Source organism: Oncorhynchus mykiss, chromosome 23, assembly GCF_013265735.2.
Source record: "Oncorhynchus mykiss isolate Arlee chromosome 23, USDA_OmykA_1.1, whole genome shotgun sequence".
NCBI classification, from domain to species: domain Eukaryota; kingdom Metazoa; phylum Chordata; class Actinopteri; order Salmoniformes; family Salmonidae; genus Oncorhynchus; species Oncorhynchus mykiss.
Genome location: NC_048587.1, coordinates 62,275,844 through 62,299,265, shown reverse-complemented (window position 1 = coordinate 62,299,265; position 23,422 = coordinate 62,275,844). Strand labels below are relative to the sequence as shown.

Here is a 23,422-nt window from a genome sequence, read left to right as displayed (position 1 = left end):
TTAGATAACATTCCACTCCTTTCACTCTGTGTTAGGTGCCAAAGAATGTTTGGCAATGAAACAGAGTGCAAGGAATAGAATGCTGGCTAAACCAACTGGTACCCAAGCTATGACACATGGCAGTATATGGACAGAAAGGAGCCATTGTTGGACTGTAATAACATTGTAATACAGGATATAGTTTAGTGAGACATTATAGGACTATAGCCTTTCTACACAGACAGACAGCATTAATTAACTGCAAAAAAAATTCGGACATGGGTTCTTATCTTTCTGTGTGAAGAATAAATTCAAGTTCAACGTTTTTATTAATCGAATTGCAGACAACACTCTCTGAAATACTTGATTAACAGATTAAAAGACTCCATCTCCAGTTAAAGAAGCTCCATAAAACAAGTAATAGTCAAATAGGACAATAATAATAATTTGAGTCATATAACAAACAGATGTTACAATATTTAGTAAAGCATCCAGTTCAGGGGTGTGAAACATGCGGCCAGCGGGCCAGATCCGGCCCTTGAGACAATTAAATCCGGCCCACTGGTGGTTTGAGAATAATATATATATATAACCTGCCTTGTACCCCTGCACATTGGCTCGGTACTGGTACTCCCTGTATATAGCCATGTTATTGTTATTCATTGTAAGTAGGAATTTGTTCTTAACTGACTTGCCAAGTTCAATAATAGTTCCATTTTTTAAAAACATTTTTAAAAAAACAAGCTCAAAAGAAAATGTGCAAATGTTCTTATTTTTTAACTCTGCATTGTTGGTTAGAGCTTGTAAGTAAGCATTTCACAGTAAAGTCTACACCTGTTGGTTAGGGCTTGTAAGTAAGCATTTCACAGTAAAATCTACACCTGTTGGTTAGGGCTTGTAAGTAAGCATTTCACAGTAAAGTCTACACCTGTTGGTTAGGGCTTGTAAGTAAGCATTTCACAGTAAAGTCTACACCTGTTGGTTAGGGCTTGTAAGTAAGCATTTCACAGTAAAGTCTACACCTGTTGGTTAGGGCTTGTAACAGATAGAAATTTTAAATCCAATGAAATTGTAACACCAAAATCTAAACTGTGTAGAAATGAGAATAGACCTACATTTATAATCCAGTTTGCTAACAGTCATCAAAACAGTCAGGGAGCAGAGAAAACTCCAATAGCAATGGACAGAGGAATATTTTGTTGTACATTTTGACAGTGAGGAAATACAACCAATTTCAGGTGCAGCCCTTTTGACCACAATGGAAAACAGTTGGAAGAGCCAGACTACACATGATGAGTCTGATAAGTGGTCAAATCGATTCATCGTTATCATTTCAGATATGCTCCGATACGGTACCATACCGTTGAATCAATCTTTGAAAGAACCACAGATAAGCAAATACAAAAGCACCAGCTGTAATTTAGCCAACTAGGAAAACACTGGTCCTAAATTACAACAGGGACTCACCTGAAAAGGGCCCCTTACACAAGGAGCTGAAGTCTAGAAGATGGAGAGCAGCAACATAGCCTATAGTACTGTAGCAATGAGTGTGTGTGCCTAGCCTGCTGTGTGAAAACATGAACCAACAGAAGTAAACATTGTGTGAAGATCAGCTGACAGTTCCATGTCATCAGGGTGTAGTTGGTCTATAGCCTATTTCAAAGTGGTAGAACAGGTTGGTTCTTGAGAAGGGAGAAGAGGCATTATTCAGACTGAATGCATGCAGGCCTCTTGCTGCGGAATGAACGCACCTGTTAACGTACTACTAAATAGTAGCTACAGATGTAAGATCTTAAATTGATCACTTTTGTTGCAGAGAATTTTCCTGCACAGCAGGAAATGGAAACTTGTAGTGTATTCAATGTACAAAAAGGCTTCTAAAGTTTATAATTTCCAGTTTAAAATGTCTTATTTGATTTGCCCTAACAAAAAAATGTAGCAACCCCTACAAAAAAAATAAAAACAACAATAGACACATCAAATGTTATTTGTCACATGCACATGGTTAGCTGATTTTTAATGTGAGTGTAGCGAAATGCTTGTACTTCTAGTTCCGACCATGCAGTAATATCTAACAATTTGTCACGTTCGTCGTAAGGATCGGACCAAGGCGCAGCGTGAGTAGAGTTCCACATAATTTTAATAAATCGAAACTCACTGAACAAAACAACAACCAAACGAAACGCTACTGATGTGCACTAAGGCAACTATACATAGACAAGATCCCACAACACAAATTAGGAAAATGGCTACCTAAATATGATCCCCAATCAGAGACAACGATAAACAGCTGTCTCTGATTGGGAACCATATCAGGCCAACATAGACATACAAAAACCCCATGACATACAAAGGCCTTAGACATACAAAAACTAGAGTACCCACCCTAGTCACACCCTGACCAAACCAAAATATAGACCCCTCGGAACCGTCGCCGGAGGTTCCGGACTGTGGACCGGTGCCCTGCGGTTCCGGACTGTGGACCGGTGCCCTGCGGTTCCGGACTGTGGACCGTCGCCGGAGGTTCCCGGACTGTGGACCGGAGGTTCCCGGACTGTGGACCGTCGCCGGAGGTTCCCGGACTGTGGACCGTCGCCGGAGGTTCCCGGACTGTGGACCGTCGCCGGAGGTTCCCGGACTGTGGACCGTCGCCGGAGGTTCCCGGACTGTGGACCGTCGCCGGAGGTTCCCGGACTGTGGACCGTCGCCGGAGGTTCCCGGACTGTGGACCGTCGCCGGAGGTTCCCGGACTGTGGACCGTCGCCGGAGGTTCCCGGACTGTGGACCGTCGTTGGAGGTTCCGGACTGTGGCCCGTCGTTGGAGGTCCCGGACTGGGAATTGTCGCCGGAAGCTCTGGACTGGGAATTGTCGCCGGAAGCTCTGGAGTGTGGAGGCGCACTGGTGGCCTGATGCGTGGGACCGGTACAGGTGGCACCGGGCTGAAGACACGCACCTCGGGGCGAGTGCGGGGAGGAGGCACAGGACACACTGGATTGTGGAGGCCCACTGGAGGGCTGATGCGTGGTGCCGGCACTGGTGGTACCGGGCTGGTGACATGGATCTAAGGGCGAGTGCGAGGAAGAGGCATAGGACGTACTGGACTGTGAAGGCGCACTGGAGGCCTGGAGCGTAGAGCTGGCACACTGTGTCCTGGCTGGATGCTCACTTTAGCTCGATAAGTGCGGGGCGCTGGCACAGGACGCACTGGGCTGTGAAGACGCACTGGGGATATAGCGTGTAAAGCCGGCGCAGGATATCCTGGTCCGAAGAGGTGTACTAGAGACCAGGAGCGCTGAGCCGGCACAACCCGTCCTGGCTGGATGCCCACTCTAGCACAGCAAATGCGGGGAGCTGGAATAGAGCGCACCGGGCTGTGAATGCGCACTGGAGACACCGTGCGCATCACTGCATAACTCCGTCAATGTCCCCGTGTTCGTCCTGCCTTTTGTGCTTCCATCGTTGCCCTGACTCCTCATATCGTCGCCGTTCCTCTTTCGCTGCCTCCGCCTGCTTCCATGGCAGGGTCTTGTCCCCTACCATAACCTCCTCCCATGTCCATGATGTCCTCCACTCACTTTTCTCCCAGGCCCAGGATCCCTGCTCCTCTTGAACACTGTGCTTGGTCCGTTGGTGGTGGGATCTTCTGTCACGTTTGTCGTAAGGATCGGACCAAGGCGCAGCGTGAGTAGAGTTCCACATCATTTTAATAAATCAAAACTCACTGAACAAAACAACAAACAACCAAACGAAACGTGCTGCTACTGATGTGGACTTAGGCAACTATACATAGACAAGGTCCCACAACACAAATGAGGAAAATGGCTAACTAAATATGATCCCCAATCAGAGACAACAGCTGTCTCTGATTGGGAACCATATCAGGCCAACATAGACATACAAAAACCCCATGACATACAAAGGCCTTAGACATACAAAAACTAGAGTACCCACCCTAGTCACACCCTGACCTAAAGAACATATATAGAAAAACAGAGATGTCTAAGGTCAGGGCGTGACAATTTCACAACAACTACCTGATACACACACAAAGTAATGAACAAGAGAATGTACCTATAAATATATGAATGAGTGATGGCCGAACAGCATAGGCAAGATGCAGTAGATGGTATAGAGTACAGTATATACATATGAGATGAGTAATGTAGGGTATGTAAACATTATATAAAGTGGCATTTTTTAAAAAGTGGCTAGTGATACATTTATTATATCCAATTATTAAATATTAAAGTAGCTAGAGATTAAGTCAGTATGTTGGCAACAGCCATTCAATGTTAGTGATGGCTGTTTAACAGTCTGATGGCCTTGAGATAGAAGCTGTTTTTCAGTCTCTCGGTCCCAGCTTTGATGCACCTGTTCTGACCTCGCCTTCTGGATAATAGCGGGGTGAACAGGCAGTGGCTCGGGTGGTTGTTGTCCTTGATGATCTTTTTGGCCTTCCTGTGACATCGGGTGGTGTAGGTGTCCTGGAGGGCAGGTAGTTTGCCCCCCGGTGATGCGTTGTGCAGACCTCACTACCCTCTGGAGAGCCTTGCGGTTGTGGGCGGAGCAGTTGCCGTACCAGGCGGTACTATCTTGGCTTTTTGCATTAGTTTCCCTAGTTTAGGTCTATGTGTGGCTGCATTAGTTTCCCTAGTTTAGGTCTATGTGTGGCTGCATTAGTTTCCCTAGTTTAGGTCTATGTGTGGCTGCATTAGTTTCTGTAGTTTAGGTCTATGTGTGGCTGCATTAGTTTCCCTAGTTTAGGTCTATGTGTGGCTGCATTAGTTTCCCTAGTTTAGGTCTATGTGTGGCTGCATTAGTTTCTGTAGTTTAGGTCTATGTGTGGCTGCATTAGTTTCTGTAGTTTAGGTCTATGTGTGGCAGCAGGATGCCATCTTAGCATAATAAACAGAGCAGTCTAAAACAAAACGCCCCCCCCCCCTGCTGCAGTTACGGCGAGGGACGCCATTTTCTTTGGAGCTTGTGTTGCACTGATACGTTCCCAGGTTTTCAAGACACCCTGGTTGGATGATTCCTAGATTTCCTGTCTATTCCCTCCTGATTTCAGGAATCTTCCAACCGGAATTTCTGGAAAACCTGGGAATTTTGGGAAAGTTAGAGGAATTTTCCAACCCTAGGATATACACTATTCCATAGAATTATTCCAAATGTACCTCTCCTACCTTCCTGAGGAAACCTCTGGCGTATGGGGTTGTCCTCTTAAGCAATAAGGACCGAGGGGGTGTGGTATATGGCCAATATAACACGGCTAAGGGCTGTTCTTAGGCACGACGCAACGCGGAGTGCCTGGATACAGTCCTTAGCCGTGGTGGGAGCTGGTTCGGGTCCCCGATAGGTTGCAGAATAAGTGCCTTGCTCAAGGGCATAACAGTAGTAGGTCCAGGTCTCCAGGTCGTAAATGAGAACTTGTTCAACTAGCCTACCTGATTAAATAAAGGTTAAATAAAATAAATAAAAGTAGACACCAGCAGCTCTTCAGTAGCCAATTCAGTCCCAACCTTTTCATCTCCTCTATACCCTCCTGCAGGGCTACACACAGCCCCTATTATCCAATCATGTAGGCTGCTCTGACTGAGGAAGTCACTAACAGGGTGAGAAGACAGAAGGCTTGAGACCCACAAAACATGTTGGCTACACTCTTATAAATAATCGTTCTATACAGAACCAATAGGTTCTATATAGAACCCCAATGAGACCTTGTTTCTGGATGATGGAACTGCAGAATAGAGCAGGCCTAGAGTAGAGGACTTGTATTTGTAGTACCGTGAACTGCCACAGAAGGACGCCCTCTGACAATTTAAACATGCCCTCCTCCTGATTTGCATAGGCAAATAATGTTCTATATATTTATTGAGCGGAAACATGCTATTTATAGCTCAACGGTGTCCAACAAAGTAGGATATTTCTCAATGAACTTAGTATTTAGAATCAAGTGGCGAAGCGGCGCAGCGGTCTAAGGCACTGCATCTCAGTGCTTGAGGCGTCACTACAGACACCCTGGTTTGAATCCAGGCTGTATCACAACCGGCCGTGATTGGGAGTCCCATGGGGCGGCGCACAATTGACCCAGCGTCGTCCGGGTTTAGCCGGTGTAGGCCATAATTGTAAATAAGAATGTGTTCTTCAACTGGCTTGCCTAGTTAAATAAAGGTTACATTTTCAAGAACATAAGTAGCTGTACTCTTATAGCCTAGAATTATATATCAAATCGTTTGTTTCTTTAGCGCCACATTATGTTCACTATCATTATCATCCCAAAATGGTTACATTTTCTATCCTAGGCTCCTACTACATACCAGGCCTCTTTAATTAGTCTAGGAACGAAGCTATACAAAATATCTCCACTCAAGATTAGAATCGAATGAGAGAAGTGCCCCCACTTCATGGGGGTACAGTTTAATTAGGTGAAGGTTCTTTGTCGGAAATGTAAAATCTGATTAGCCTGGCTCGTTCTCGTTCACGAACAGACGGGGATTACCAAAGCCCCTCTTACTATTGTAAAGCATACGTCAGCAAAATAAAAAGACTATCCACCCATTTCTACAGCGGATAAATACAGCCCAGACATAGCCTACTACAACACCTCACCCAGGCTACACCAGACGTATCCTAGTCCTAAATGTGAATACCGCAGGTAATTCCACGTATTGTTTACGATTCACCTCCGCTGCATGTGGAGTGTGAGTGTGGACACCTAGAAATATGTTGACTGAGTCACTGCTGCCACGACGCTGACACATTCCAGGAGAGGAGGACTGTCCGGGCTGCCTCTCTTCTGATAAGCATCCTATGGTATTCTGTACAAGTCAAGATGGCGGTGTCGGCAACGGAAAGGGACGCAATAGTGAGTATTACAATTTTCAGGAAAACAGCGGTTTGCTTGGAATTGGTTGTTTTCTGTGTCTGCACGTAAAACGGTTAAGCGTGTCATTTGTGGAGAGCTATAATTTATGTCATCATGAAGTTTCTATGATTGTGGGGAGTAATATGGCAATAGGCTGTCAGTGTATTCCCCAAAACAGCCGGAGTCGACCTCTGATGTGGGCGCGGAACAAATTCACTATGATTCTGCATGATAAAATGTATCTGTGTGGTGCTCACCTTGTTACAGCAGCGGTGCATTACTTCTCGTTATCACTGTACAATGTGGGCTGTCTATGTGCGAGTTGTTGGTAATGACCGACCGTTCTCACAGGTCTTACGCGCTCTAGTCTACAACATGACAGATGTGTTGACAGCCATGGGTTTCCCCACCTTTTCATTGTTGAAGAGCGGCATGAGGACCATGCTGTCGGCTTTTTCAACCGCAGAGAAGACATCTAGAGCAATAAGCAGCCTTTTAAAACGCTAGGCTACTCCGCCCATTGAGTAGGCTACTTTCATTTAGGCTGTACCTGATCAATACGTTGTGTTTTTTTCTTCCCCTTTTGTCTCTGGTGGTTTTGAAGAATACTGAAGATGACCATCACAACGATTCGTTCGGGAACCCCGGGCTTATCTCGCCGGATAGGGAGGACATTACACGGCTTCTGGTGGGACTATTCATCCTGAAACACCCACGTTGATCAATATATAGGCCTGTGTTAATAATCCGTTAAAAAAATAATTACCACATCTCCTACCCTGGAGGATGGGGGGGCTACAACCTTTTTCTTTGTCTACATTATGTGTTGTGATGATTTTAAATTAGATGATTTAAAATAAAACGTCTTTCATTCGTAGAAGGTGCCATTCACCGGCCGCATCAGAGGTGGTATGAGGCCCGGGAAAAAAGTCATTGTCATGGGCATTGTTGATCTGGAGCCAGACAGGTAGGCTAAGACTATAACCTCCACTCATTAGGTGTAGGCTCTGGTCCAGGGTGATATAACCTCCACTCATTAGGTGTGTGCTCTGGTCCAGGGCGATATAACCTCCACTCATTAGGTCTTAGCTCTGGTCCAGGGCGATATAACCTCCACTCATTAGGTCTTAGCTCTGGTCCAGGGCGATATAACCTCCACTCATTAGGTCTTAGCTCTGGTCCAGGGCGATATAACCTCCACTCATTAGGTCTTAGCTCTGGTCCAGGGAGATATAACCTCCACTCATTAGGTCTTAGCTCTGGTCCAGGGCGATATAACCTCCACTCATTAGGTCTTAGCTCTGGTCCAGGGTGATATAACCACCACTTATTAGGTCTTAGCTCTGGTCCAGGGCGATATTACCTCCACTCATTAGGTCTTAGCTCTGGTCCATGTCGTTACGTGCAGCTTGCTGATGCTGAGCCTTCAACTTATTCTTGAAGAAGAGAAGGCGCCCTGGACTAGAGCTAACTAGGTCTATTTTTCAACTGCACCTTGGCTTATCTGAATGTCATTACCAACTTCTTATCTTTCATATAGTGCTTTTTCATTAGATTCTAAGTCCCATTCCATTTTAGGTGGAGTTCTGATTCTGTAAGACTGTAGCCTATAGAATGAATTGTTGTAGGCCTGTGTATCACATGTTTAATTGGTGAAATGCTGTGTTTTCCATGTTATGTCTGCTGAAGAATGTGATTCTAGCCTAATAAGGAGAGAAAACGTATTGTAAAAGAGAGAATTGAACACAGGCTCAGAAAGGAAAAAGATCAAAAGAATAGTTTATTATTAGCAGCATGGCAGAAGGCAACCAAACAGCCTGGGGAGGTGAAGAGGAGAAATGGAGAACTGTGTGGGTGTGTTGAGAAAGGATGGCTTTTCCATAATGCAAGGCAGGGTGTTCACCTCCAGTCAGGCCAGGCTGAGGCAGAGCTGGGTTATCTCCCGAATAGCACCCTATTCCCTATGTAGGCCACTAGGGCTACATTGGCCCTCATCAAACGTAGTGTACTACAAAGGGGATAGTGTTCCAGTTGGGACACGGTGCATGTTGAGACATTTTAGGGTGTGTCCTTTATAGGCCTCAATAGAAACTAATGGTCAGTTTAAAAACACATTTAGTGACATCAGTTTTAAATGCCTGTTCTAAAGTTCATGGAGATGTCAACATGCTGCTCCTCCAGATGCAGAACATAATGACAGCAGTTATGTGGTGTTTCTCCTACAGACACCACGGCCCTATAGGCCCTCCTCTTTGTCCCTATAGGCCCTCCACTATGTCCCCTACAGCACCACGTCCCTATAGGCCCTCCACTATGTCCCTATAGGCCCTCCACTATGTCCCCTACAGCACCACGTCCCTATAGGCCCTCCACTATGTCCCTATAGGCCCTCCACTATGTCCCCTACAGAACCACGTCCCTATAGGCCCTCCACTATGTCCCCTACAGCACCACGTCCCTATAGGACCTCCACTATGTCCCCTACAGCACCACGTCCCTATAGGACCTCCACTATGTCCCCTACAGACACCACTGCCCTATAGGCCCTCCTCTTTGTCCCTATAGGCCCTCCACTATGTCCCCTACAGAACCACGTCCCTATAGGCCCTCCTCTTTGTCCCTATAGGCCCTCCACTATGTCCCCTACAGAGCCACGTCCCTATAGGCCCTCCACTATGTCCCCTACAGCACCACGTCCCTATAGGACCTCCACTATGTCCCCTACAGACACCACGGCCCTATAGGCCCTCCTCTTTGTCCCTATAGGCCCTCCACTATGTCCCCTACAGAACCACATCCCTATAGGCCCTCCTCTTTGTCCCCTACAGCACCACGTCCCTATAGGACCTCCACTATGTCCCCTACAGCACCACGTCCCTATAGGCCCTCCACTATGTCCCCTACAGCACCACGTCCCTATAGGCCCTCCACTATGTCCCCTACAGTACCACGTCCCTATAGGCCCTCCACTATGTCCCTATAGGCCCTCCACTATGTCCCCTACAGCACCTCGTCCCTATAGGCCCCCCACTATGTCCCCTACAGCACCACGTCCCTATAGGCCCTCCTCTATGCCCCACTACAGCACCACATCCCTATAGGCCCTCCACTATGTCCCCTACAGGCTATCCTAGGGCTCCCACTAAGGGACAGGCTATCCTAGGGCTCCCACTAAAGGACAGGTTATCCTAGGGCTCCCACTAAGGGACAGGTTATCCTATGGCTCCCACTAAGGGACAGGTTACCTATGGCTCCCACTAAGGGACAGGTTACCTAGGGCTCCCACTAAGGGACAGGTTATCCTAGGGCTCCCACTAAGGGACAGGTTATCCTAGGGCTCCCACTAAAGGACAGGTTAACTAGGGCTCCCACTAAAGGACAGGTTAACTAGGGCTCCCACTAAAGGACAGGTTAACTAGGGCTCCCACTAAAGGACAGGTTAACTAGGGCTCCCACTAAAGGACAGGTTACCTAGGGCTCCCACTAAAGGACAGGTTACCTAGGGCTCCCACTAAAGGACAGGTTAACTAGGGCTCCCACTAAAGGACAGGTTAACTAGGGCTCCCACTAAAGGACAGGTTAACTAGGGCTCCCACTAAAGGACAGGTTAACTAGGGCTCCCACTAAAGGACAGGTTAACTAGGGCTCCCACTAAAGGACAGGTTAACTAGGGCTCCCACTAAAGGACAGGTTAACTAGGGCTCCCACTAAAGGACAGGTTAACTAGGGCTCCCACTAAAGGACAGGTTAACTAGGGCTCCCACTAAAGGACAGGTTAACTAGGGCTCCCACTAAAGGACAGGTTAACTAGGGCTCCCACTAAAGGACAGGTTAACTAGGGCTCCCACTAAAGGACAGGTTAACTAGGGCTCCCACTAAAGGACAGGTTAACTAGGGCTCCCACTAAAGGACAGGTTAACTAGGGCTCCCACTAAAGGACAGGTTATCCTAGGGCTCCCACTAAAGGACAGGTTAACTAGGGCTCCCACTAAAGGACAGGTTATACTAGGGCTCCCACTAAAGGACAGGTTAACTAGGGCTCCCACTAAAGGACAGGTTAACTAGGGCTCCCACTAAAGGACAGGTTAACTAGGGCTCCCACTAAAGGACAGGTTAACTAGGGCTCCCACTAAAGGACAGGTTATCCTAGGGCTCCCACTAAAGGACAGGTTAACTAGGGCTCCCACTAAAGGACAGGTTAACTAGGGCTCCCACTAAAGGACAGGTTAACTAGGGCTCCCACTAAAGGACAGGTTAACTAGGGCTCCCACTAAGGGACAGGTTAACTAGGGCTCCCACTAAAGGACAGGTTAACTAGGGCTCCCACTAAAGGACAGGTTAACTAGGGCTCCCACTAAAGGACAGGTTAACTAGGGCTCCCACTAAAGGACAGGTTACCTAGGGCTCCCACTAAGGGACAGGTTCCCTAGTGAACCCACTAAGGGACAGGTTAACTAGGGCTCCCACTAAAGGACAGGTTAACTAGGGCTCCCACTAAAGGACAGGTTAACTAGGGCTCCCACTAAAGGACAGGTTACCTAGGGCTCCCACTAAGGGACAGGTTCCCTAGTGAACCCACTAAGGGACAGGTTAACTAGGGTAAAAAGGGATATTGTTAAACCAGCATAGAGACACCTATTTCTTTCTTCTCTATGTTTCTTTCCGTCTCAGCTTTGACGTCAGCCTGACTTGCGGCCGCGGCACAGAGAAGGAGGAGCCACAGCCGGATGTGGCCCTGAAACTCAGCGCTCGATTCGCTGAGCGCCAGTTTCTGCGTAACTCCTGCGTCTCGGGAAAATGGAGCGAGGAGGAGAAGTCTATCGACTACTTCCCCTTCATCCCTGACCAGCCCTTCAGGGTACCTGTTACACTGATCCTAACACCTAACCTGACCAGCCCTTCAGGGTACCTGTTACACTGATCCTAACACCTAACCTGACCAGCCCTTTAGGGTACCTGTTACACTTATCCTAACACCTAACCTGACCAGCCCTTCAGGGTACCTGTTACACTGATCCTAACACCTAACCTGACCAGCCCTTTAGGGTACCTGTTACACTTATCCTAACACCTAACCTGACCAGCCCTTCAGGGTACCTGTTACACTTATCCAAACACCTAACCTGACCAGCCCTTCAGGGTACCTGTTACACTTATCCTAACACCTAACCTGACCAGCCCTTCAGGGTACCTGTTACACTGATCCTAACACCTAACCTGACCAGCCCTTCAGGGTACCTGTTACACTGATCCTAACACCTAACCTGACCAGCCCTTCAGGGTACCTGTTACACTGATCCTAACACCTAACCTGACCAGCCCTTCAGGGTACCTGTTACACTGATCCTAACACCTAACCTGACCAGCCCTTCAGGGTACCTGTTACACTGATCCTAACACCTAACCTGACCAGCCCTTCAGGGTACCTGTTACACTGATCCTAACACCTAACCTGACCAGCCCTTCAGGGTACCTGTTACACTGATCCTAACACCTAACCTGACCAGCCCTTCAGGGTACCTGTTACACTGATCCTAACACCTAACCTGACCAGCCCTTCAGGGTACCTGTTACACTGATCCTAACACCTAACCTGACCAGCCCTTCAGGGTACCTGTTACACTTATCCAAACACCTAACCTGACCAGCCCTTCAGGGTACCTGTTACACTTATCCAAACACCTAACCTGACCAGCCCTTCAGGGTACCTGTTACACTTATCCTAACACCTAACCTGACCAGCCCTTCAGGGTACCTGTTACACTGATCCTAACACCTAACCTGACCAGCCCTTCAGGGTACCTGTTACACTTATCCTAACACCTAACCTGACCAGCCCTTCAGGGTACCTGTTACACTGATCCTAACACCTAACCTGACCAGCCCTTCAGGGTACCTGTTACACTGATCCTAACACCTAACCTGACCAGCCCTTCAGGGTACCTGTTACACTGATCCTAACACCTAACCTGACCAGCCCTTCAGGGTACCTGTTACACTTATCCAAACACTAATCCTAACCTCTAATCCTAACTTCTAACCTATAATCCCTACCCTAACCTCTAATCCTAACCTCTAATCCTAACCTCTAATCCTAACCCCTAATCCTAACCTCTAATCCTAACCTCTAATCCTAACCTCTAATCCTAACCTCTAATCCTAACCCTTAATCCATAACCCTAACTGGACCAGGCCTTCAAGATACCATAACAATCCACTCTCTTTTTAAATTCTAACCCCTAACCCGACCATCCCTTCAGGGTACCAAGAACACTTCACGTTCTTTTCCAACTTGTCCCAAATGGCACCGCATCCCCTTTCTAGTAGACTTCCTTTGACCAGAGCCCTATGGGACCACAGTTAACTAGGGTCTTAACTTCATGATAATTGGCCTTCCACCCTTATCTCTATCTCATACACTCCCTCGCTCTACCATTCTCTGACTCCTCTTTAGTTGCTGTGATATGATTCAGTACAGACGTTATGTAAAGATATAGCCCAGTGATAAGGAACACACATTGTTCCTTGTTGTGGTTTTATTGTAAAGCAGGTTGCTCCAGTCACACATTTGTCAGAGGATGTGGTTTAGAGATGTGATAAGTTATGCAAAACTAACAAGCTCTCTTTTATTTGGAGAAAGAACCACATGGCCGCATAATGTGACTTTGTTTAGAAATGGGGTGTTTTATTCTGTTCTCTCTCTACCTCCTCTCTCCTCTCTCTCTCTCCTCTCTCTCTACCTCCTCTCTCTCCCCTCTCTCTCCTCTCTCTCCCCTCTCTCTCCTCTCTCCTCTCTCTCTCTCTCTACCTCCTCTCTCTCTCTCTCTCTCTCTCTCTACCTCCTCTCTCTCTCTCTCTCTCTACCTCCTCTCTCTCTCTCTCTACCTCTCCTCTCTCCTCTCTCTCTCTCCTCTCTCTCTCTCTCTCTCTCCCCCCCTCTCTCTCTCTCTCTCCCCCCTCTCTCTCTCTCTCTCCCCCCCCTCTCTCCCCCCCCCCCCCCCCCCCTCTCTCTCTCTCCTCTCTCTCTCTCTCTCCCTCCCCCCCTCTCTCTCTCTCCTCTCTCTCTCTCCAGATGGAGATCCACTGCGAACACACGCGCTTCCGGATATTTGTGGATGGAAATCCGCTCTTTGACTTTTTTCACAAAGTTAAATCTTTGCCGTCCATCGATACAGTGAGGATAGAAGGGGGTCTACAGATCACCAAGCTAGGTTAACCAACCCAGCTGCTATGCCAGTGTGTGACATAACAAGAACTCAATACAGGTGAACACACACACCTGTTACTACAATACCCACAATGCAACACTGCAGCAACAGTGGGCCTAGCGCTTTGGAAAGGCCTCGCCCATCCTGGTTTGGTTCTGCCGTCACTCCTCTTCTTCTTTCCCCTTTATCTTGTCAGGTCTCAACCAAGATCTGACGTTATTGTGACCTTCCTAATTGTTGGTTGAATGGTTGCAATGCAACGCAGCTCTGTGTGTCTTTGTTCCTGAAAGAATTCCTTTGTTTTCTTCCTCAGTTCTGTGTGTGTCAGGGATCTCACAATATAAACGCCTGCTCATGGTTACCAAGCATCCTATGGGGATTTTGCTGAGAGAGGGGGCCCTATTCCAAATGTAATAGGGCACTATTGGGCACTAGAGTGCTATTTGGGACACAGCCGTAGAGCACTCAAAAGTATTTGCTTTCATGTGGAGAAATCCTACAATTCTCAGGAGGTTTCTCAGGAATCAACACTATTTATCACGTATAACATCATCACTGTAAATGAGGGTTATCTCGTGGGGTTGACAAGCTCAGTATTATGGGAGCTTCCATTTTTTTCCCTCCCTCCCTGTTCTTCAATTGGGTTTTATTGGTTGGTTGGTTGTCATGGTTATTGGCATCCTAACTCAATGACCTACATACAGAGGTTGCATTCTAAATTGCATTCTATTCCCTATATAGTGCACTACTTTGATCAGGGCCTTATATTGGGCTCTGGCCAAAACTATTGCACTACGTAGGGAATAGGGTGCCATTTGGAAAGGGAAATGAGGATTATATTGTGGAGTCTCGGCAAGATGTACCGTAGCAGCCTTTTGATTGAAATGTCTTGTAACTGTATGCAATGTATTAATAATGGTGGTTCTCACTCACAGTTTCAGTTCATTGCAACCATTCTCCTCCTGTAGATATAGATATTGCACTGACATAGAGCTATGTGGTAGTGAATAGAATGTATCGTTCATTTGGAGCTTCGTTTACATTGCATATTTAACAGTGATGAATGATTGGTTCGTTTAAAGGGGTAGTTCACCACAAAGTCCAAGTTTATCCGATGTGTTTTATACCTCAACTGTTCTGTGTGGAGCTAATAAACTGGAATTAGAGGTGCCAATCTTTCAGATTCCTTTGGGTTCTAGATGAGAACTGTAGGTTTCTCCAATGGCTCACAGCAGAGTCTAGACAACACAACACGTGGTGTGGAATATGGACTCAGGTGGTGTTTCTAGGCTTGAAAAATTTGCTAGGATGTTTATCTTGGAGTGAACTATCCTTTTAAGGAGTTTGCTTAACTGGACTCTGACTTGTAAATGAAGAAAAACCCCATAGTGAAAACACACCCAGCGATGGCCAGCCTAAACAACCATTCAGTCAAACCTCGCTATCACAGACCAGATTATTACTGTATATGCAAATGGTGGATTCTCTTCCACACTTAAACCAGGGTCGTATTCTTTAGGGAACACCGAAGTGAAATGTTTTGCCCAAAATAAAAAACAGTTGACCCGAAACTGTAACCGGTACCCTAACCCTAACCCTTTACAGACGGTTCCGTTAGCTAGCGGTTAGCGGTTATCGATTAGCGGTTGATTGTTGTGAAGAATAGGAAGGCTGAATGGTGTTATGAATGTACAGCAGCCATGTTTTTCTATGGTAGCATACCAGCTGGGCACAGACGTCAGTTCAACATCTAGTTTTGATTTAAATTTGGTTGAGTTGGCAATTAACGTGAATTCAACGTGAAATCAACAAAGAATTCCACCATGTCATTGGATTTAGGTTAAACGTTGGGTGAAAATAAATATCCTTTTGTTGATGACTTGTTGCAAATCCAATCAGTTTTCCACATTGATTCAACGTCATCACAAATACTTTTTGGGTTGTTGAAATGACGTGGAAACAACATTGATTCAACCAATTTCTGCATCTGAAATGGCACCTTACACTCCTAGAAAAAAAGATGCTATCTACCTGGAACCAGAATGGGTGTTAACCTGGAACCAGAATGGGTGTTAACCTGGTGTTAACCTGGAACCAGAATGGGTTCAACCTGGAACCAGAATGGGTGTTAACCTGGAACCAGAATGGGTTCTACCTGGAACCAGAATGGGTTCTCATATGGGGACAGCAGAAGAGCCCTTTTGGATTGCTTTTTTCTAAGAGTGTATTACCTATTTAGTGCACTACTTTGGACCAGTGCCCACCACTTCATCAACACACAGAGCTACTACTGTTCACCAATAACTGTCATATGACTCAGTGGTTTAGTGGAGCATCATATGACTCAGTGGTTTAGTGGAGCATCATATGACTCAGTGGTTTAGTGGAGCATCATATGACTCAGTGGTTTAGTGGAGCATCATATGACTCAGTGGTTTAGTGGAGCATCATATGACTCAGTGGTTTAGTGGAGCATCATATGACTCAGTGGTTTAGTGGAGGGTAAATTCACGTGATCGCAGCTTACACACCTTTTGTATTCTGCGTAAGCATTTACCCTCCTATTGCAGAAAAATTATTTGAAAATATATAGAGCGTTACTTTACTCACCACAAACAGGGATCAGAGTTCACTCACCGATTTGTTAATTACCACTACATCACTGATATGCCTCTAACAACACACTGCCCCATGTCTATGGCCCAATGCATCTCTCTCTCTCGACCCCTCTCTCTCTATGGACCCACTGCAAATCTCTGTCTCTCGACCCCTCTCTCTCTCTCTATGGACCCACTGCATCTCTCTGTCTCTCGACCCATCTTTCTCTCTCTATGGCCCAATGCATCTCTCTCTCTCTATGGACCCACTGCATCTCTCTATCTATCTCTCACTCTCTCAAAACCGAGCCAGGAGAGCAAGAATGGGGCACACGGACATCACATGGTGCCAAGGGGAGCTATTGTGCTCCATCAAAGCTCTCTATTGTCTCTTACTGGGCTTAGTTGTTGGATCTCTCCTTCTCTATATGGTCTCTTACTGGGCTTAGTTGTTGGATCTCTCCTTCTCTCTATTGTCTCTTACTGGGCTTAGTTGTTGGATCTCTCCTTCTCTATATGGTCTCTTACTGGGCTTAGTTGTTGGATCTCTCCTTCTCTCTATTGTCTCTTACTGGGCTTAGTTGTTGGATCTCTCCTTCTCTATATGGTCTCTTACTGGGCTTAGTTGTTGGATCTCTCCTTCTCTCTATTGTCTCTTACTGGGCTTAGTTGTTGGAGGGAGCGCTCATTCTTCGGTTGCCCCTACATAATGCACAACTTTGACCCTAACTTCAACCCTAACCCAAGACACGTTTGACCCTAAGTGCACTACTTTTGACCAGGGCCCAATGTATGGGATAGGGTGCCATTTGGGATGCGGCTTTCCTGTTGGGAGCAAGTCAGCTCTGAGTTGTAGATGAGTAGGGAGGGACTTTGGATTCAAGGTGCTACACAGGATTTAAAAAATGGCTGTAATATTTGCCTATTGATTTCTCCCATTGGAGAGGCATCTGTTGTCAAAATGGGAAAGCTGTTTTGACTTTGTGGCTGTGTTATCTATTGGAAATCGGGTCAGGTGGCCAATGTAGAAATCTCTCTGTAATTTCTTGATTAAAAAAATTCTACACTGTTCGCTCAATGTCAGTTTATGTGAGAAAACAAGCACTGAATAGTGTAGGGCAGGGGTATTCACCTCTGACCCTACGAAGTCCAGAGCCTGCTGGTTTTCTGTTCTTACTGATCATTAATATCACCCACCTGGTGTCCAAGACAGTTCCACTGCTTTTTTTTGGGAGGTCCAGAGTTGAGTTTGAGGGGTGTAACTAAACATATGTTCAATAATAAAACATATATAGTTTTTCCAGCTGTTTGAAGCTGCTGGACCAAAACAGAAAGTAAAAGGCTCAATTGTGAGTCTCCTTCATGTTACGGAGAAATTGGGTTTTGGGGGTGTAGCACCTTTAAGTCATGATAACTTTGAAGGTTGAGGGGTTTGGTGTTTATTTTCTTTGCTGTAGTCAGACATCCCTCTGTACAGTGCTTCAAATGGACCCTTCCTTGGTTTACCCCTGTAAGATGCTTCAAATGGACCCTTCCTTGGTTTACCCCTGTAATGTGCTTCAAATGGTCCCTTCCTTGGTTTACCCCTGTAAGATGCTTCAAATGGTCCCTTCCATGGTTTACCCCTGTAATGTGCTTCAAATGGACCCTTCCTTGGATTACCCCTGTAATGTGCTTCAAATGGTCCCTTCCTTGGTTTACCCCTGTAAGATGCTTCAAATGGTCCCTTCCTTGGTTTACCCCTGTAATGTGCTTCAAATGGACCCTTCCTTGGATTACCCCTGTAATGTGCTTCAAATGGTCCCTTCCTTGGTTTACCCCTGTAATGTGCTTCAAATGGACCCTTCCTTGGTTTACCCCTGTAATGTGCTTCAAATGGACCCTTCCTTGGATTACCCCTGTAATGTGCTTCAAATGGTCCCTTCCTTGGTTTACCCCTGTAATGTGCTTGAAATGGTCCCTTCTTTGGTTTACCCCTGTAAGATGCTTCAAATGGTCCCTTCCTTGAAATACCCCTGTAAGATGCTTCAAATGGTCCCTTCCTTGAAATACCCCTGTAAGATGCTTCAAATTGTCCCTTCCTTGGTTTACCCCTGTAATGTGCTTCAAATGGTCCCTTCCTTGGTTTACCCCTGTAAGATGCTTCAAATGGTCCCTTCCTTGAAATACCCCTGTAAGATGCTTCAAATGGACCCTTCCTTGGTTTACCCCTGTAAGATGCTTCAAATGGTCCCTTCCTTGGTTTACCCCTGTAATGTGCTTCAAATGGTCCCTTCCTTGGTTTACCCCTGTAAGATGCTTCAAATGGTCCCTTCCTTGGTTTTGCCCAGATAGGCCACTGCACTGACTGAACCCTGAACAGTGCATCACATTCAGCATGGGGGGATAGTGAGTGGTTGGTAATGAATGTGTGTGTGCTATATGAGACGTTCGGTCTCTGAACATCATTACAGTAGGCAATCCATGACAATATTCTGTGGGATGCAGAATTGTTCAGTAGGCTGCATATGCACAGGTCTTTTCTGTGAGAGAGCAATAACGTCCTCCTCTCTGTCTTTTTCTCCTGGATGGTCACACAGGGTTTTCCTGAGGTACTAAGATGGAGAACTATTTTTTATGTTTGGCATGACAGGCACTCATTTCCATAAGGAAACTGCAGTAGGCTATTAGGAAGGCAATACGGAGGACAGGGAGAGAGAGTTTGTATGAACCAGCCCAATGCACTGACCTCAACAGTATTGTATCCTTAATGTTGTGTTAGTCTGGGTGTGTTTCGGGGGGCTGATTTCATTGTCGGTGCTGATCTGGCTGTAGTGAGTTGAAAACCGTCCCTCGTGAAACCACACCTTCTGGCTGTAGTGAGTGGAAAACATCCCTCGTGAAACTACAACTTCTGGCTGTAGTGAGTGGAAAACATCCCTCGTGAAACTACAACTTCTGGCTGTAGTGAGTTGAAAACATGCCTCGTGAAACCACACCTTCTGGCTGTAGTGAGTGGAAAACATCCCTCGTGAAACCACACCTTCTGGCTGTAGTGAGTGGAAAACCATCCCTAGTGAAACTACAACTTCTGGCTGTAGTGAGTGGGAAAACATCCCTCGTGAAACTACAACTTCTGGCTGTAGTGAGTTGAAAACATCCCTCGTGAAACTACAACTTCTGGCTGTAGTGAGTGGGAAAACATCCCTCGTGAAACTACAACTTCTGGCTGTAGTGAGTGGGAAAACATCCCTCGTGAAACTACAACTTCTGGCTGTAGTGAGTGGGGAAACATCCCTCGTGAAACTACAACTTCTGGCTGTAGTGAGTGGGAAAACATCCCTCGTGAAACTACAACTTCTGGCTGTAGTGAGTGGGAAAACATCCCTCGTGAAACTACAACTTCTGGCTGTAGTGAGTGGGAAAACATCCCTCGTGAAACTACAACTTCTGGCTGTAGTGAGTTGAAAACATCCCTCGTGAAACTACAACTTCTGGCTGTAGTGAGTTGAAAACATCCCTCGTGAAACTACAACTTCTGGCTGTAGTGAGTTGAAAACATCCCTCGTGAAACTACAACTTCTGGCTGTAGTGAGTGGAAAACATCCCTAGTGAAACTACTTCATTTTAAATACAAACAAATATCCAGTTGCCCCATGGGAAAATAAGTAGGCCTATATGATTCACATTGGAAATCCTTAAGAGACCTAATAATACATCTATGTATAAAATACCAAATTGTGGTTAAAACCATGAGGCAGAATAAAAGACGTGTTCTATTCTTAATAATGTCATACATGTCATCTCGCCTGTGGTTCAGCCTGTTACTCTAGCATCTCGCCTGTCACTCTAGCATCTCGCCTGTGGTTCAGCCTGTCAGTTGTGGTCTAGGGGTCAACTTGAGAGGTCACTCACTCCCGTGACGCTGTATATCCAGGAAGACCGGGGGGAGGGAGATAACACAAACACTTCCTGATTCACAACATGGGGCGGGGGCTTATTCTGGAGGGGCACAACAACATTTACATAGAAATATATTGTGTAGAACAGTCATGACTGTCTAATGTGAAATAGGGAATGGTAACCAGTCTATACTTCATATCTCTATCTGCAACAGCCTAGTAAATGGTGCATCCTTTTAATTTTTATTTTACCTTTATTTAACTAGGCAAGTCAGTTAAGAACAAATTCTTATTTTCAATGACGCCTAGGAACAGTGGGTTAACTGCCTGTTAACTGGGCAGAACGACAAATTTGTACCTTGTCAGCTGGGGATATGAACTTGCAGCTAGTCCAACGCTCTAACCACTAGGCTACCCTGCCGCCCCACTACTGACTAAGCCCCTAAAAGGCTTGTTTTGTAACTTTGTGTCTCATGATCCTAACTCCTCTAATAGGACTGACATTCAAGCAAACATGCAGTACAGAAAAAACATTACATTGGTCTTTTTACAAAAAAAAAAAACGGTATAAATACTGATGAATCAATCAAGGCTAATTGGAAGAAATCAGGTTTGGATTTGATTGAAATGAGTTACTGTTATTGGATTTGAACGAGATGGTGTATTGCTGGAACACAGGAGCTAGTAGGACTTTTCCACAATGTGAAATACCTGCAGTGCGCGTTTGATTGAACTCAGCCCTTGGGTCTACAGCTGCAGCCTGCCACAACGCAAATACCATTCAACCCACTCTGACCTACATTGGCCTCAGAAAAACAGCAGAAAAACAAGTAAGACTTTATAAAAATAAGACTTTTGGTTTGAACTGAATGTCATTGCTCCCCGATTGTAATCTGATGATGTTAACATGCCTTCCCATTTTCTACATATTTTGAACATGGCCTTGGTTTTTACATGAGAAAATGTGTCTGTGCTTTATAGGCAAAGCGTTTCGGTACACCTGTGTTGTTGACAGACCTGGGTTTAAATACTATTTGATATCATTTCAAATACTTTATCTGAGCTTGACTGGCACAATGGAACCAATAGAATAGTCACAAGGACTGCAAGCCCCGCCCATCAGGCACTCCAGGCATACTAGACGAGAGCAAACGGAATGCTTTTGAAAGATTTCAAGTAGTAATTGAACCCCGGTTTGGTTGTAGAATACAAGTACTATCTGAGCATATTGTATATCTGAGAAGCCAAGATTATAGGTTTTCCTAGTTTTTTGTTTGTAGACTTTACAAAACATGTGAGATGTATTTTTGTTCTTTCTACCAGTGGTGTTATAGCCTAGTGAAGCATTAAACTGCTGTTGGAAGGAAAAGACACGAGTCAATGGGTATGTACCAAATGGTACCCTATTCCTTAACAAGTGACACTTCTTTTGACCAGAGCTCTATGGGCCCTGGTTCAAAGTAGTGCACTACGGTACATAGAGAATAGGGTGTCATTTGGGATGCAGTAATTATTATTGCTTTTTTGGAAAAGCAAACTGTAGTTATTATGGAGTGTCATATGTAGGTTAGGTTGTGCTGTTGTTGATGTTGTACTATAGGGTTTCCCTTTTCATTTATCAAGAACAAGACCATTTTTATATATTTTTTAAAACAGTGCCTGTTAAATTAAATATTATAAGATGAATGCTTTTGAATTACAAGACTATCTATAAAGTTAGGTTTGATCAAGTTGTTCTCTCACCAATTGTCATCAGATGAGGATAAAGGATTTAGGATGAGAAGTTTGACCAGATCCAGTGTAAAATAAGTCTGTCTGCTACAACATGTAAAGGGGTTGTTTCTGTCTGATGTAGCTAGTGTTGTCTGACTGACTGACTCAGGAAAGAAGATCCCTGGTTAACAGGTTCATTCTCTATTCTGGGTTTTCAACAGAGGATCCTGCATATAACCAGTCCCACAGGAGCAATACAACTCTTTGTCTGTGTCCCAAAGGGCAATCTATTCCTTTATATAGAGCACTACTTTCAACTGGTCAAATGTAGTGCACTATGTAGGGAATAGTGTGTCATTTGGGACACGCAGACTTATTAGACACTATTTCCTAACTGAATGAAACCAAGTTGAGTCATTCATGGAGAATTGTAACATTTTGCATTTAGAGCATGTTTTGTTTGTGTTCATTAACGGAGTAATTCCACTAGTTGTGCTCTCTTCCTCGTCAAACGTTTTCGTTTCTCATGCTTCTGTTAAAACGACTACTTCGTAGACCAATAAATGTGTCATCTTGGAATGTACCCGGTGCTCAATGTGTTTCATTCTGACAGGGCTGAACCACAGTATGGAGCTCTTGACAACGAGCCATCAGGAAAACAAGGGAGTCTGTGTCCTGCCCCTGCCAAGCTGAGAGAGGGAGGAGGAAAGGAAGGAGATTGTGTGTGTGTGTGTGTGCATAAAATACGTATGGGAGAGCGAGAGAGTGTGTGTGCAGTCTGTGTGCATGTGTCTGAAACAGAGTGCGAAAGAGAGAGAGAGAGAGAGAGAGCTGAAGGGATGGAGACAGTGTGAGAAGGAGAGATAGGGTAGAGTCCGCTGGTTTGACATTTGACGTCTTGCCTGACAGACACAAATGCCTTTGTCACAGTCACTGAGTGATTACAGACAGGAAGTTATGCAGTTATGTGGAGGAGCAGTGGAATGGGTTAAAGAAGCAATCAGCAATAACAGTGGTTACCCAACCACTTTTTTGGCAATAAACATCTGATGGATGGAGCTGCAGAAATGTAACCACTCTAAAATACATGGACCGAGCTATGGATGTAAGGACTGACCATCCATGATATCAACATGAAAGGACTGACCATCCATGATATCAAAATGAAAGGACTGACC

General features: G+C 45.5%; 2 protein-coding genes across 3 annotated transcripts in view; one reads left to right on the top strand and one right to left on the bottom strand.

The window, feature by feature from the left end:
- Positions 1-7,527, bottom strand: part of LOC110516194 (ABC transporter G family member 20-like) — a 47,733-nt gene extending 40,206 nt beyond the window's left edge. The window contains exon 1 of the mRNA XM_036961008.1: positions 7,396-7,527. Within this exon, the coding sequence (XP_036816903.1) occupies positions 7,396-7,467 (72 nt within the window). The 5' untranslated portion in view covers positions 7,468-7,527. The remainder of the gene's footprint in view (positions 1-7,395) is intronic.
- Positions 6,245-15,929, top strand: LOC118943938 (galectin-related protein-like). 2 transcript variants are annotated; one of them, XM_036961010.1, is made up of 5 exons: positions 6,245-6,845; positions 7,450-7,533; positions 7,724-7,812; positions 11,517-11,797; positions 13,918-14,054. In XM_036961010.1, the coding sequence occupies exons 1-4, from the start codon at positions 6,813-6,815 to the stop codon at positions 11,764-11,766; spliced, it is 456 nt and encodes a 151-aa protein (XP_036816905.1). In that variant the 5' UTR covers positions 6,245-6,812; the 3' UTR covers positions 11,767-11,797; positions 13,918-14,054. The 2 variants fall into 2 exon arrangements, with proteins under 2 accessions (XP_036816905.1, XP_036816904.1); XM_036961009.1 differs by having other exon boundaries at positions 6,316-6,845; positions 11,517-11,703; positions 13,918-15,929.
- The last annotated feature ends 7,493 nt before the right edge of the window (positions 15,930-23,422 follow it).